The sequence below is a fragment of the Bombus pascuorum genome, chromosome 9 (assembly GCF_905332965.1).
Source record: "Bombus pascuorum chromosome 9, iyBomPasc1.1, whole genome shotgun sequence".
Lineage (NCBI taxonomy): Eukaryota > Metazoa > Arthropoda > Insecta > Hymenoptera > Apidae > Bombus > Bombus pascuorum.
In genome coordinates, this window is record NC_083496.1 from 1,657,950 (window position 1) to 1,672,179 (window position 14,230).

At 41.5% G+C, this 14,230-nt stretch overlaps 1 protein-coding gene across 1 annotated transcript in view; it reads right to left on the reverse strand.

Annotated features, from left to right (window-relative positions):
* Positions 1-365: 365 nt before the first annotated feature.
* LOC132910274 (B-cell receptor CD22) overlaps positions 366-14,230 on the reverse strand; it is a 342,114-nt gene continuing 328,249 nt past the window's right edge. The window contains exons 10-11 of the mRNA XM_060965833.1: positions 10,684-10,862; positions 366-2,972 (exon numbers count right to left, since the gene is read on the reverse strand). Of these exons, the coding sequence (XP_060821816.1) occupies positions 2,739-2,972; positions 10,684-10,862 (413 nt within the window). The 3' untranslated portion in view covers positions 366-2,738. The remainder of the gene's footprint in view (positions 2,973-10,683; positions 10,863-14,230) is intronic.

Here is a 14,230-nt window from a genome sequence, read left to right on the forward strand (position 1 = left end):
GCTGAAGTATGGAATAATGAAAAATAGAGTGATTCTCAAACACCGCATTCAAACGTGCAGCACCGACAAGAACCATTAGGAAGGAAATGACCGTGAAGCTAGGCACGTTGGTCGAAGGAAATCGCGTGGTTTCTTCGCGAAAGTAATTTGTCTGCTTTTCATTCCCTTTCCGTTTGCTCACGACGAACCTCTGTCCTCTGAAAACTTTTCTATCGATGGAAATATTCGCATAACTGTTAGAAATTATCACTGACATTTACATGGTGAAATTTATTTACAAAGTTTCTAAATTTTCGCTATCGAATTGGAATTATTAGGAGGAGGAATTTCAATGATACACATGAGAATCATTATATCAACGCAGATATTGTAAATATCATTTATTGGACTTTTAGGCGTCATGGGGTACAACGATTACATCACGTTGCTTATTTATAACACCTAAGCAATTCGATAAAAATGAAAAGAAAGAAGAACTACGGAGAGACGTTTTCCGTTCGTTCGGGTAAAAATCGTCGAGAAATGAAGAAACTCGGGGGGACACTGGATTAATTTTCGTTCTCGCGTCTATAAAGTGTAATAATGCCGACTTCCGTGCGGATTAGGCGTGAACGGATGAACGAAGCTATAAACGCATCGCAGCCGGCACGCGTTGACAAAAATTAGGAACCACTGCGCTTACAAAAATGTATGCAACAACACCATTTTTTTTCTGTCTTCCTTCTTTTTCTTTTCTTTTTTTTTTTTCTTCTTTCAGAGGAACTGGAACGATCGAAACGAGACGCTACATTCACTTCTTATCTAGCAATCGCGGAGAGATAAAAAACGAATAATCACGAAAGACAACGATGTTACATACGTTCGTGTTAATTTGTGTTTTTTCTTTTTTTTTTTTTGTTTCGTTTGTTTTTCTTTACTACTGCGGTACAATCACCGTACAACCATCGAAAAACGTATAATCTAGGACGTTGATCGGGAATAAGGAGAAGTTTCGTTTGATTTATTCATCGTTATGATTCTGTGTTTGAATTGAAATCGTCATCATCGTCGTCGTCATTATCGTCACACTTTTTTCACGGCCACTCTCGATTGAAAACTAACCATCGATCGGTACACGACATCCAGGGGGAAGGCGAACGAGAACTTATGGCTAAATAAAACTTTATAAAAATATATCAACGAATAATAAATATATCTCTAACAGCGTCACTGTATAATTCGTCATGCATAGCCCTCGGTGTACGATAGCCTATGCATTTACAATCACTATATACACGCTATTTTTTTTTTTCTGTTTTAATGCTACTTACCTAAAATAATATACAACAATGTATCTTTTTTCCTTAATGTTCCTATTTTCTTTTTTTTTTTTTACGGAATATTTCTTGTTTCGTTTCTTGCGTTTAATTCAATTCGTTACTTCGTTTTCTTACCCATACACGTAATTAATCTCATCATTTTCTTCCTTCTTTGACTCGACTTTTCGCCGAGTTGTTTTCTTTGGTTCACGTTACGCCCTAACAGTTACATTTGAACGAACAGTAATCATTTTCTATACTTTGACCACGTTCAGCCGTCGACGTTCTGCGAACCCGAATGTAAAAATTGGTCTCTCGTTCAACGCGTGTACGCCTCTCCCTTCATTGCATTCTTTTACCGTTTGTCTTTTTTTTTATTTTGTCTTTTTTCATTCTCGCATGCCATTCGGTTTCTTTACAAATAAACTATACAAATATTTACACGTGCCCTCCGTAACGCATAATCTCGTCGAATATTCCATTTTATTAAGCTTAATCGAGAAAATCGCCGCGAGTGACGATTCCCGTGGTCGAAATCTCGCGACGATTTAGTTTACAAAGTTTTCCCCTACGCGATAACCGTATCCTCTTTCGAATTACTTTGGCCGCGCCGTTTCTCCATTTAAGGCCAGAGAAAGACATTGGCTACGTCGCGGTCGTAGATTCGAATCGCAGACTTCGAGGTATCGAACACACGTACGAAACTGTGGACTGTTCTTTTTAATTCCACTTCGCAATGGAAATTTCTTTCCTTTTTTCCCCTCTTTTTTTTCTCTCTAATAAAGAAGAAAGGAGAAAAGAAAAAAAAAAGGAAAATAAATCTATAATGTACAGTCGAAGTTACGTCGATTCGACTTGTCAATCCCAACCGTCGTTTATCATCTAGAAAACCCTAGGACAAGAACGCGGAGAAAAAGAAGACAAGAGAGAAAAAAGAGAATACAAAAAGAATAAAAAATATGGAAAAAGAAAAAGAACGAATGTAGCAACGAGATCCATGATTAAGGAACGTCGAGGCCGGATTATCGTCGTCGCCGGAAGCTCTGCATCGTTCATCGACAACGACAGCGTCGATAAAAGGCTTTCTCGTTTAAGCGTGTTCACCCTTTCGATACATAATAAACAGGGTTTTCTCGTTGCATCGTCATCGAGTCTCGCCTTGAGTCAAGAACACGCTAATACAAAACGTTGCTCCGTATTCTTATCCGGAACGATGTATCCCATTCATCTTGCTCGCTCATTCTCTCCTTTGTAATTTATATATTTTCTATTTACAATCGTCGAAGATGGCGAAAATACTGACGGAACTTTGACTTCCTTCCCCCTTATTCTTATCGTCTAATCAGGGAAGCTGATGTACAATTTTTTTTGTTCGAGTTCAGAGCCAGAGTCCCTTGACTCTTCGCAAGCAAACGGTATCGACGTATTCCCAGCGATGTCTCAGCGGCGATGCTGCTGCAGAATGACCAGGGCCAGACACATCGATAGGCAAGTGAGACTCGCTGACCGGAAGTGAGCGTGACTGTACTCGGAGGCGCGCGTCACGTTCAACAAAACGGAAGCGTCCGAGATCCCTTCCGACGAGCGAACCAGCACAAACCATTCGCCGGCGTGAGACCATTGAATCGTGTCGAAGCTCAGCACCGTTCTGTAACAGGACTCCGTGCCACCATCCTGAAAGGCAAACAACGAGAAACGTGCGTCGTTAATGAATTCGATACCGGTGTTCCCGGAGTTTGTCAAGTATTCGTGACCTGATTCGTGCGATGGTTTTAAAGGGTTCGCTAGGAACCACCGACGGTTATAAAGGATAATTCATCTGGATGGAAGTTGCGGACAATCGTTGCTACTGGCAAGTTTTCGAGAGGGGAAAGTTGATAGCGGAATAGGTCAAGGGTAGTTCGAGATTTTCCATTTTTTCCCCCAATAAGAACTGCCACTGGCTTTTTTTTTTGATGGAGATACGTAGGCTGGGAGAGAAATTCCTTACTGCTTTTTTGTGGAAAAATGGAATGGCAGAAGATGGGAGAAAAATTACGTTACGTTCGAATAAACTATCATCTGTCCGACGAAATGGCGATTAAATACAATTGTTTACGAAAATGTTTGAACATTTGTGCACACTTTCATGAATATACCGTGCGTGCTATGCAAACGTTCAAATACTTTCGAGAATCATTGTGTATGTAATGAAGGCTATATGTGCGATTAAGATGTAAAAATTTGCTTGTGTTAATTTAAGAATTTTTTCAGGATTCTCGTACCACAGATCGCATCTTTATAGTTCGATATAATTGTTAAAATAAAATAAAGCGAGAGCGTAGATCTTGAAGCAAAGACCAAATCAGTGCAAACGCAAATTGAGATAAGAAGTTGATATTCAAGCAAGAGTTTCGGAGTCGTTCGATTTCCCGACCTTTTTATCACGCGGCGTTCATTAACTTGCAATTCGATAAAGTCGATCCTACGAGCGTATTTCTTATCTGCCGCGATTCTGTTTAGCTACTTGAGATTAAACTTTCGCGCGCAACTTCTACGAAAAAGCGAAAACTTCCTACATCGTGCCACGTTCTCGCTTCAATTGCCCATATCACTTCCGATTTCCATCGCTTTATCTTCCTTCTCTTCAACTTATATACCTCCTCCAGCTTTTCCTTTTTTCCCCTTAGCACAGTTCTTCTTCTTTCGTTCCTTCAGCTTTTTGTACGTCGCCGATAGAATCGATCGAATTAAATCGGCACGGTGTTTCTAGCGGTTGATCGATAGAGACGCGAAGAACACGCGGCTGAAAATAAAATCGAGCAACGCAAAATGTCAACTGGCCAGAAATAAAAACGACGCCTTTTATCGGATTAACTGCAACGCGTTACTGTCAGCTCCATTATCGCGTAATGCAAAATGAGGCGCACGTCAAACGATCGCCCTGTTTTATTCAATCACGTTAATTACTCTGATTATTTTTGCACGCGTTTAATCAACGGAAAAACAAACGGTTGATCGAACGTATCGATGTTAAGTTCCTCGTAATCCTTTTATGGGCAAGCAAAGAGGAAACCGTATCAGAAATAAACGTAGGAAACGGCATAAAAGAAACGTGGATCTTGGAAATGATATTTAAGCTTGTACAACGAAATTAAATCCACAGAATCCCACGTAGAATCGTGTGGAACACGAAAAAAGGTATAATTATATTGCACGATGTTCCCTTTATCAATTCGCGTCCTTTTCGTTGGTAAAGTACGTGCAACGAAGAAATACGTTTCCGTAATTGAATCGGATTCCGCTTGTCTCGGGGGTAACTTCTCTCGCAATTCGAACCAGACGTCGTCGTTCGTAGTCTCGCGAATTTTTCGCGTGCAACCAGTCGCAGTTTCTTGCTCCATTTAACTTTGCGTTTCATCCTCGTCCTTTCTCAGTTTCACCAACCCACCACCGATCGCCATCCCAGACTCCTTGTGCTCTTTATTCTTCGGCTTTGCTCTTCTCCGTTACCATTCTTTGCCCTTAGCTTTCTTCTTTGTGTCGTTTCCCGAGATGAGTCCACGTCGACGCACGTCGATGTTTTACGTGATTTGTGTGTACCCTTTGTCGAATTTGAGCAATTTACGATAAATTAAGTAGCTCGAGTACATTCAGTTTCGATTTTAGCAATTTCATTTTCACTTCTCGATGTGTACACGTGCGTTATTTCGTCGTGTTTGCTCTGTAATCTATCACGAAGATTTCTATCACCAATGAAATTCTATCTTATAGATGTTATTAATATTTTATCATAATTCGATTGTAGTATCGGAAATATACTACTTGATAATTAAATGATGGTTTATTTACAAAGAATCGATTGATACAGACGTTGATTAGACAGGAAACGATGGTTATTTAACATGAACTGATCGCAATAACGTACTATACTTTAGACAACTCGATAATTAATTGCCAACTCTCATCACAACTCATAAAAGATATAACTTAGAAAACACGAAGTTGGCACCCCGCTGGGGGTAGCCACCCACATGCTATATTTATTTTTATTTTATTTCTTTATTACCAATGAGATAACACTTTACCAAATGTCCTTCAGGACAAATTGTAAAAACCAAAATAAACTATAAAAAAAAAACTTGCGTCTCGGCACTTTCTTCTATACTCGGCTGTTGACCGACTCTTCCAGATGCCTCTAAACTACTGCCAATCGTCTTTTGTCCCAACCAAGGCCTGGACGCCCTTTGACGCTTACACACACATTCATCCACACACTGATATTCATATACGAGTTTTTTTTTTTATTTTTTATTTTGGTTTTTTTACAATTTGTCCTGAAGGACATTTGGTAAAGTGTTATATCTTATTGGTGAGAAAAAAAAATAAAATAAAAATAAATATAGCATGTGGGTGGCTACCCTCAGCGGGGCGCCCACTTCGTTTTTTCTAAGTTATATCTCTTATGCCATTATATTTAACAATATCCTAACGCAACAGAAAATACTAGAAAATAACCACGAGTGTCTTCACTGGTATCAAATTTTTTTTTTTTTTATTTTATTTTGGTTATTTTACAATTTGTCCTTATGGACATTTGGTAAAGTATTATATCTTATTGGTGAGAAAAAAAAAAAAATAAAAATAAATATAGCATGTGGGTGGCTACCCCCAGCGGGGTGCCCGCTTCGTTTTTTCTAAGTTATATCTTTTATGTTTCATAAACAAGTATCTCTAATACGCATTTAACCCAGTCCAGCACAGAAAATTATACATACGTCAACAATTACATAACAAAGGCACAAGAGTTATCGTTTGAAAATGGCAGAAAAATAGTTTTCGAGGATCAGAAATATCCGGAATACGCTCGTCAGCATCTAATCCAGCGAAGTGCGCTCCATTCGGCACTTTTATTCTCCGTTGAAAACCGTATTCGCTGTAAACGATCGGAGATGCGAGAACAAGGTGGCAATACCGGGACCCTTTTATCTCGTATCGGCGTGGAAAACTTCTTTTCCCGGTGCTTGATGTACAAACAGCGTTCGACCGGAAACGGTGTCGCTTGCCTTCGTACCACGTTCTCGAGCGTTTTCCTCTCTGTCCCACTGAATGGTCGGTCGTGTGCAAAGAGTGCAAACACACGGAGGCGTCGCGACTCGTCGTTTCTGCGTCGCGTCGTGCTACGAGTTCGTTCCTTTTGTTCGTCGTGCAGGGTCGAACCACGGGAAATTTCATCGAAACTTTCGCCCAGCAACTCAAAGCAAAATTTCTGCGGCATTCGTCGAAAGCACGACTGATAGTAGTTAGTACGTGATTTATCTGTCTATCTCTCTGACCATCCTCTTCTCTATATCCCTTGTTATCCACGGCTGCAGTAGCGGGTAATTAATTCGTGGAATTGCAGCTTCCCGACCAGGGTTACGAGGGGACCACGTTGCAGCGTGCAGGCGGAGAACGACGAAACTGAAAACGGGTGCACGTGTTGCGGTGAACGTAGTTATTTCGACCTAGATTCTGTTTTGAATACCTCGCACTGTGTCGATACCGGCTACCAACTATCCCAGTGTACTTCCGCCGACGAAGAATTAATAAGCTACCCCCTCTGGCGTGGTCCGCGTGCTACGTAATCACGTCGAGAAAGGAAGAAATTTCGTATCGCATGCAGCAGTCTGACCGACGCGGTGTGCTCGTTCAAATAAATTGGAAAACACGTTAGCGAAATTTTTATGGCTGCTCCGTTACGCAGTTTACCTCGAATTCCTTCTTTTTACGAATCAGCTCTTCCCTATGAAATTAACGTATTACCAAACAATCCTGCAGTTTTATCGCTAGCTGCACTAAAGGGATAAAAATTGTTCCATTATGCGTATAATATATAGGAAATATATTAACGTTTAACGTTTCCCTTTGTAACAGAGAAAGAAAGATACGAGTTATGATTTGGAAAAGCTGCTGCTTCTTTCCTTCAAGAAGATCGTATCTTTATCGATGAATCGATATCGATAACGCGCGATATTTCATAGGTAATTAACGAACGCGACAGAAACTGGAATTTAGCGTTTCGCGAGGAACATAACAATTTAAGCCTTCCTTCATATAGCATAGGAAATATGTTTCAGTTTTCAAATCGTCGTCTGTTTTCCAGGCAAACGGAGGAAAGCCATGATTAATCCCTCTTGGAGGAAACGATATTATAGTCGAACGTAGCACGGAATGACTGTTTGAGCGTAGGCGAAGATCTCGTGCATGTCTCAAGAAGTGGAATAATGCAGGAACAAGCGAAACGGCAGGAGAGCTTAAACGCTTTAAAGGAAACGCTCTTCGTTCCATCTTGCCCCTCTCTTCCTTCCTATTTTAACGAATGATCCGTCGCGATGAAATTTCTTCCGATAAAGGAGACGAAGAAACGAAAAGATCGACGACGAAATTAACAAAGACGATCGTTTCCTTCCTTTTTTTTTTTCTCCACTCGTTCAACGAATTAAGAACGCTGCCGCGTGGGACAAAAGGGATTAAAAGTTAGCAAAAACAAACGTAACACACGTGCATTAGTAAATCCCTCTAAAGCTATGCCAGATTCTTTCCTCTCCTCTCCTCTTTCTGCACTAGCTACCGATCTCTCTTTCTCTGTTCTCGGTTCCATGCGTTTCACCGTTATTCCTGATTCCTCGGAAAAACAGTTAATCCATCTTTTGTACAGAGTATCTAGACTCTATCTGTCGGTGAAAAATAAAACGAAAAGAGAGAGAGAGAGAGAGAGAAAGATTGAAAAAGGAGAAGAAAGGCGTGCAACGACGTCGCGCGGAAATGAAATAAGCGCCAGCACCACGTATGAATCCGGTATCCCGTTTCATTCTTTCGTTCTCTCATATTTTCACGGTATGCAACAAGCGTTCACTGTCTCACGGCTTCTCTTTCCTTTTATTCCCACCCTTTTGTCCCCTTTCTACCTATTTCGCCGAGAAGAAATCACGTTTCGGCCGGTTCTCGTTCGTCGTCCGCGATAAAAATATAATTCTCGCGTCCCGAGAGCTGCGAATTCCTTGTTATTCCCGTTTGTTGGTGTTATTGTTGGGAAAGCAGGAATTGTCTGGTTGCCGAGGCTCGCCGACTATCTTCAAAGTTAAATTGCACCGGATGCTCCTTCGTTGACCCGGTTGAAAAGCGAGCCTCGCTTCCTGGTGATCGTCGTTGCGAGAATTCTTGCATTCTCGAACGCGAATCGAGATATTTTCCCCTCGTGTAAAACGAGTCGTTTCTGGTTCAGACGATTCCTCTCTCTTCGTTTTACTTGTTTCGAGGATCGAAACGCTGTTTCGGACGAACAACGCGGCGAGTCAGAGAAGTGGAAGTTGGTTTAGCGGGCTGAGTATTTAGTTTGAAAAATCGCTATTTGTTTGTTTTTCTGGCTGTTAGTAGATTTATTAACAAAACCACGTAGGCAACGTTCGATAACGGATTAAGGGATTTACATACTGGAATTAAAGATTCCGCGTGAGATTATGAAAAAAGCAGATGGATGGAAATACGTAAGAGTACGGGGTGTAGGGAAACGAAGAATTCTGAAACGGAAAGCAAGAACGAGGAGAAGGGTTGCGAGGAATAAAATCTTTAAATGAGAATTAGAAGTCAAGCAGAGGTATGAAAAAAAAAAAAAGATTTGCAAATACAAACTGGGAATTACGACAGAACTCGTGACAGAAAGGATTTGTTAAGGGGGTTTGCAACTATGTCGGCTTCAAAAAATCAAAACCTCTGTAGCATTTTTTTTTAAACTTGACACGCGTAGAATATTGTGATAAAAGAGTATTTTGAAATTCTAAAAAATAGCAGAGTTATAACTCCGAATACGAGTGCATCCTCTTATTTTAGAGACAGATTAACTTAAAACTTTAAACGCATTTTTCACGAAACTATGTTTTTCGACCTTGCGCTTAGCACACCTCCGAAACTCTTCATCCGATTAACTTGGAATTTCTGCACATTGCACTGTGTAACATTATGCAATACAACGTACGTTTGATATTACGATCCGTTGAATTTGCATAAACGTTCAGAGTTGATTTCTTTCAAGGAAAGATAAAATTTGATCTTTGTTAAGCCGGCATTTTCTTATTTTTCGAAATTGTAGAAAAATCGTACGCTACATTCGAAAATAATCTATTTCTGTATAAGATCGCGCAACAATTTTTTCATTTTTACAATCGAGTTACGTTTGCCGTTGGCTGCAAGCAAACAACGTTCCGCTGGATATGAAGTCACATAATGTTGTACACGCCGTCCTTTTATAATTTTACGTAATAAAAAAAATATGGACGCAGAGTTAACAAGCTGCTTAATGTTTGCTATAAAAATCTTGATTCTTTATCAAATACTTGTAGGCGAAAAAAAAATATTAGATTTATTCCTTTTTCTTATTCTTTTTTCAGGTCTTCGGGATTGCATACTCCCTACTAATAAGCGAATTAATAAAATCGTGCGTGAAATTGACTTATAAAACAAATAATGCACAAACAGTAACGAGAAATATTAATAATTTCCATCTTCAATTTTCCATGTATAAAAAGACTGAACAAAAATTAACTGTATCCACAACGAACAAAGATTAAGAAACATTCGAATGCGGAGGAAATGATCCACCGTGTGTTAACGATATTATCATCCTCGATGTACTTTTCCATGTACAACCGAATCGAGTGAAAAATTGCGTAAATTCGTAAAAAACCAGCGTTGAAGCGATCGCCACTTCTAAGAGAACTCTACATCTGGTCTTCGGTTTTCTCAAGCGCTGAGGTCATCGATAGCGCATAGACAAAAGAAGTCGATGACAGACCATAAGCGATACACGTGCGACGTTGGTTTCGGGGGTTCTTTTAGTCTCAGAGTAACATTGCTAGTGTCACACACTTAAGAGGACCATCCGCTCAGTAACCAGATAGGCCGAACACCCCGCATATCACGTCTGTTGAAACAATAACTAAAAGAGCCCCCTCCAAAGGGACTAGACTCTCGGTAGAAGGACCTTCCTAAACTAGCGTTAAGTCAGTCCGTTCTAGCATCTCGAGTCAGTCTGTCTTAATATTCCGAACCACGCTGTTGTAACCGTCACTCTGTCAGATTTCTGCAATAAATCTCATTGTCGCATACGAAGTCCATTTTCTTCACCCTGTTTGTGAAAGAATTTCGTTCGAACCGCGACGCGAGGAGATCACCGGCGATCCGTTAATTCCGCGATCTTTTGTGTCTCCGACGTGACACTAGCGTGAGAATCTGGACCAGCTTACATCGTATTCCACACTTTGTACTTTGATATTCACAATATATATACTTACAATACCTTACACTTTACCCAGGCGTTTCTTTAATTCCACATACACCGAATAACCTTAACAAGCAGGAAACGTACCTCGATAGCAAGCGCTTGAACACCATCTCTGGCCTCTGTACCAGGTACGTAAACGCTTTCCTCGGACATCCAAAGCACCTTGGTGTATCTCGGTTCTGCGCAAAATTCGACGACGATGTTGAGCGATTCACCCTCTTTGGCCGTGACTGTTTGACTAGGTGGATGAACCATGGGTCGACCTGGAACAAAAATTCGCAAACAATTGTGTTATCCGTGCGGTTGTCGCGTAATTTTTGAGTAATTACACAACTGTTGAGTTTAGTATAGTCTTTATTCTTTAGACTTAGTGTTTTATTACAAAGGTCAATATTGTAACTGAATTGAAATTAGAAATAGAACCGTTTGAACGGACTCGTACCATCAAAGAAGAAAGCTCGGTGTGGGTGTTCCCTTTGGAACTCAGAACGCGGATTCGTTGTCCACACTTTTTGGTGGAAAAGTGAGGGTAACGATCCGCGATGCCCATTGGTAAATGAATTAGGTAGTAAAGACAAGGAGAGCTAGATATGGCTCGTGGGCATCCTTGTTTATGGGAAAAGTCTTATCTTGCCAAACACCCGCTTTCTCCGTATTAGGTAAGAGTCGAGTGCAACAAACATAAACCGAAAATGTTTACGTGAAAAAAAGTGAAACTGAACAGATTCGGTTTATGTCGTCTTCTTAGGCCTGCTGCGAGTTAATGGAACAATAGATAGGTCTTGACGTTCGGACTACGGGGAATCTCACAAGGACCGTCACATCTGGCGTACCACATGGCAAAAAGGAAAGTTGATTCGTGACACGGTCATGGCAGCGTATACGCGTTTCTTTCGTCGGTCGTAAATCCACTCTTCGGTTCCGGCAGCGTAACCTAACCCCTTATCTTCTCTCTCTCTCTCTTTCGCTCTCATTCTCTATGGAGCTTGCACAGAGCTTTATGTCTTGTTAACTGTGAAAATATCTCAGCATGTAGCTAAACGACGTAATCTTCCGTAATTCCTGTTAAATTATGTTGTCGTCGCCGCGTGTTCGGCGCGCCACCGTCATGTTTCTATCTTAAGTGGAACTTCATTAAGGTGATCGAATGAAACGGTGGGCACGCTGGAACATCGTAGCGTAGGATAACGGAGTTAGGCGAACGTAGTAACATAGCGAATTTAGTGGAACATGAAAATATCGATATGGCTGTGGGAAATCCTTTTTAACGCGTATTTATTCCGCGAAGGTATTTGCAGTTTCCCCTATAACACGTTCGGTCGGCGAATTGTCAGACAATCGATATTTTACGTTTGCGCGGCTGGTTATTAAAACAAGTGTTGGAACGCTCTGCATGAAGTCTGGCCACGCACAATATCGCGCGTAGTCGAATTTGCTTCTCGCCGGTTAATTTATTCCGCTTGGCAATCATGTCACAATGGCTGTTACAAACAATGAAAAGGTTGATATGTTTATCAAGTTTATACGCCGCTTTAATCACTGACTGTTGCAGTAATTTATCGCGGCAAGTATTCTCGTCCAGTGTAATCGATATCAAACGCACACATCCACCGTCTCTTCCATAAGATACCATTCGTGACTAACCGACTACGCTGTAATTTTACAAATTTCCAAGTCTCTATCATTTTATTTCGTTTTAATGTAATTCTCGTTCAATTTAAAAAATGCAGCTTCTCGTTTCGCCAATGGCTTTCCGAATTATGTCACGCGTCTATTAAACGACGTATGTGACCAGACGAAATAAACCATCTTTTGCATTTCCATACCGCCATTCTTTACCCATTTGATGAGACATCGGTGTCAGTTGCGCACGAAATTCGCTAAACGACCAACGGCGTCCACCGCGCCTTTATTTTCTCCTATTATTATTTATGGCCGTTTTTCCATGTTTACGAGCCGGATCGGATCGAAACATCGGCTTTCCCGCGTCGATTCGCGGTAACGCCCGCGACGCTTTTGATTTACTCGTTTCCACGAGTTTCGCCGATCCCTGCGCAAACACGGCCTCCAGCCATCGAAACTAGACATTTACAGCGCGACAATGTGGCCGCAACCTATAGAGACTCGTTGCACCAAGAGAAAGATAGACGCAGAGCGAGCAGATAGAGAGAATCGTAGCCGTGACTTCTCGATTTCAAAGCCTTAAGGCGATCGTGATTTCCGGGACAGTTTCGCTATCTAGTCTCGTCAAAGTATCCTGGTGCCTAGAGGCACCTGCTGGAAACGTGGCCCAACGTTTGCAGAAAGGAAATACATTTGCAAATCATGAATCAATATGACCACGTTTCGGGTACCAGCGTTCAACGCCAATCGTTGTTTCGTGTTTCAATTTGTTACTCGATACACTTGCACGTGTCTTCGCTTCACGACTAAAATGAAAGTTTATGCGAGAATCGAGTGACTTTCGAGACAATGTTACGATACGGAAAGCGCGATACTCGTAAGTAGTTGTTCTGTTTAGGGATGGCGAGAAGAAAGACGAACGAACACTATGAGATCCTTACATCACAACAGAGTTTTCAGCAATATTGTTCTATCGTCGTTTGTGCTCGCGACAGGTACGCGGAAAATGTTACGTCGGTGTAAAAAGCGCGGAGTATTGAACGCAAGAAAAAGGCGAGAGGGAATAACCTGAATTTTAAGCCCGGTAGATCTCCGTTTTAGAAGCCATCGCATCGGATGACAAAAACAGTTTATATAAATGAAGTTCACATAATAACAGAAATGCATCCACTCTCTCATTATCTATGATTTTTCGTTCGAATAATAGGACTTGCTATTTCAGATAACGGGATTCAATCTACAGGAGTTCGTTTAATCGAGCTCTGATTAGAATTTCGTTCCAGTAAACCGAGCACTCGAGTCCTCGAGATATTCGAATTACATACTATACGAATCTTTAAATATTCCCTAACGTTCCTTCTCGCGATTATCGTAAGGTTCACCTTTCGAAAAATCTTCTTTCAGAGAATGGAAACCCCATTCGGTTACAATTTTCACGCGTTCAGTAGCTTGTTAGCAACTGCAGGTCCTCCGCAGAGACCCAACGACCGAATCCAATAATCTCTAAAGGAGCACACTTTTCGGTTTTACTCGAACGCGCTCCATTCACGGTGCCTTATCGAAACGATCGACGCAGGAGAGACACTAGCCACGGCCAACGGCTGTGCTCGATGTCGTGGCAGCAGCTTTGTTGCTGCACTTTGGCTAATTGAAGCGCGGATGCCGGCCGGTTGGCCAAGACGAGCTCTTCTCTTTCGCTCTTTCGCCACCAATCCCCTCTTCTCGATCGTCCCCTTTCTCCCCCCGCCTCTCCTTTTAGCCGTTCTCATCTGCATGGATTTCCTGCTTCGTAAAGCAAGCTTTCTGACCCTGGTTGGCCTATCTGCAACGGTGAATAGAAGCGGAACAGTACACTCGGCCGTGGCTGCTCATGAATATTCCTACGACTGAAATTACTGGAATACCTTGGCTGCGCCTCTTGTTTCTGCGGCGAGGGTGAAAGCAGTCGGCCGTCTGTCCGACCGACCGTCTGTCTTCTTTCCCTGTCTCACCTGTGTGCCGTTTCAAT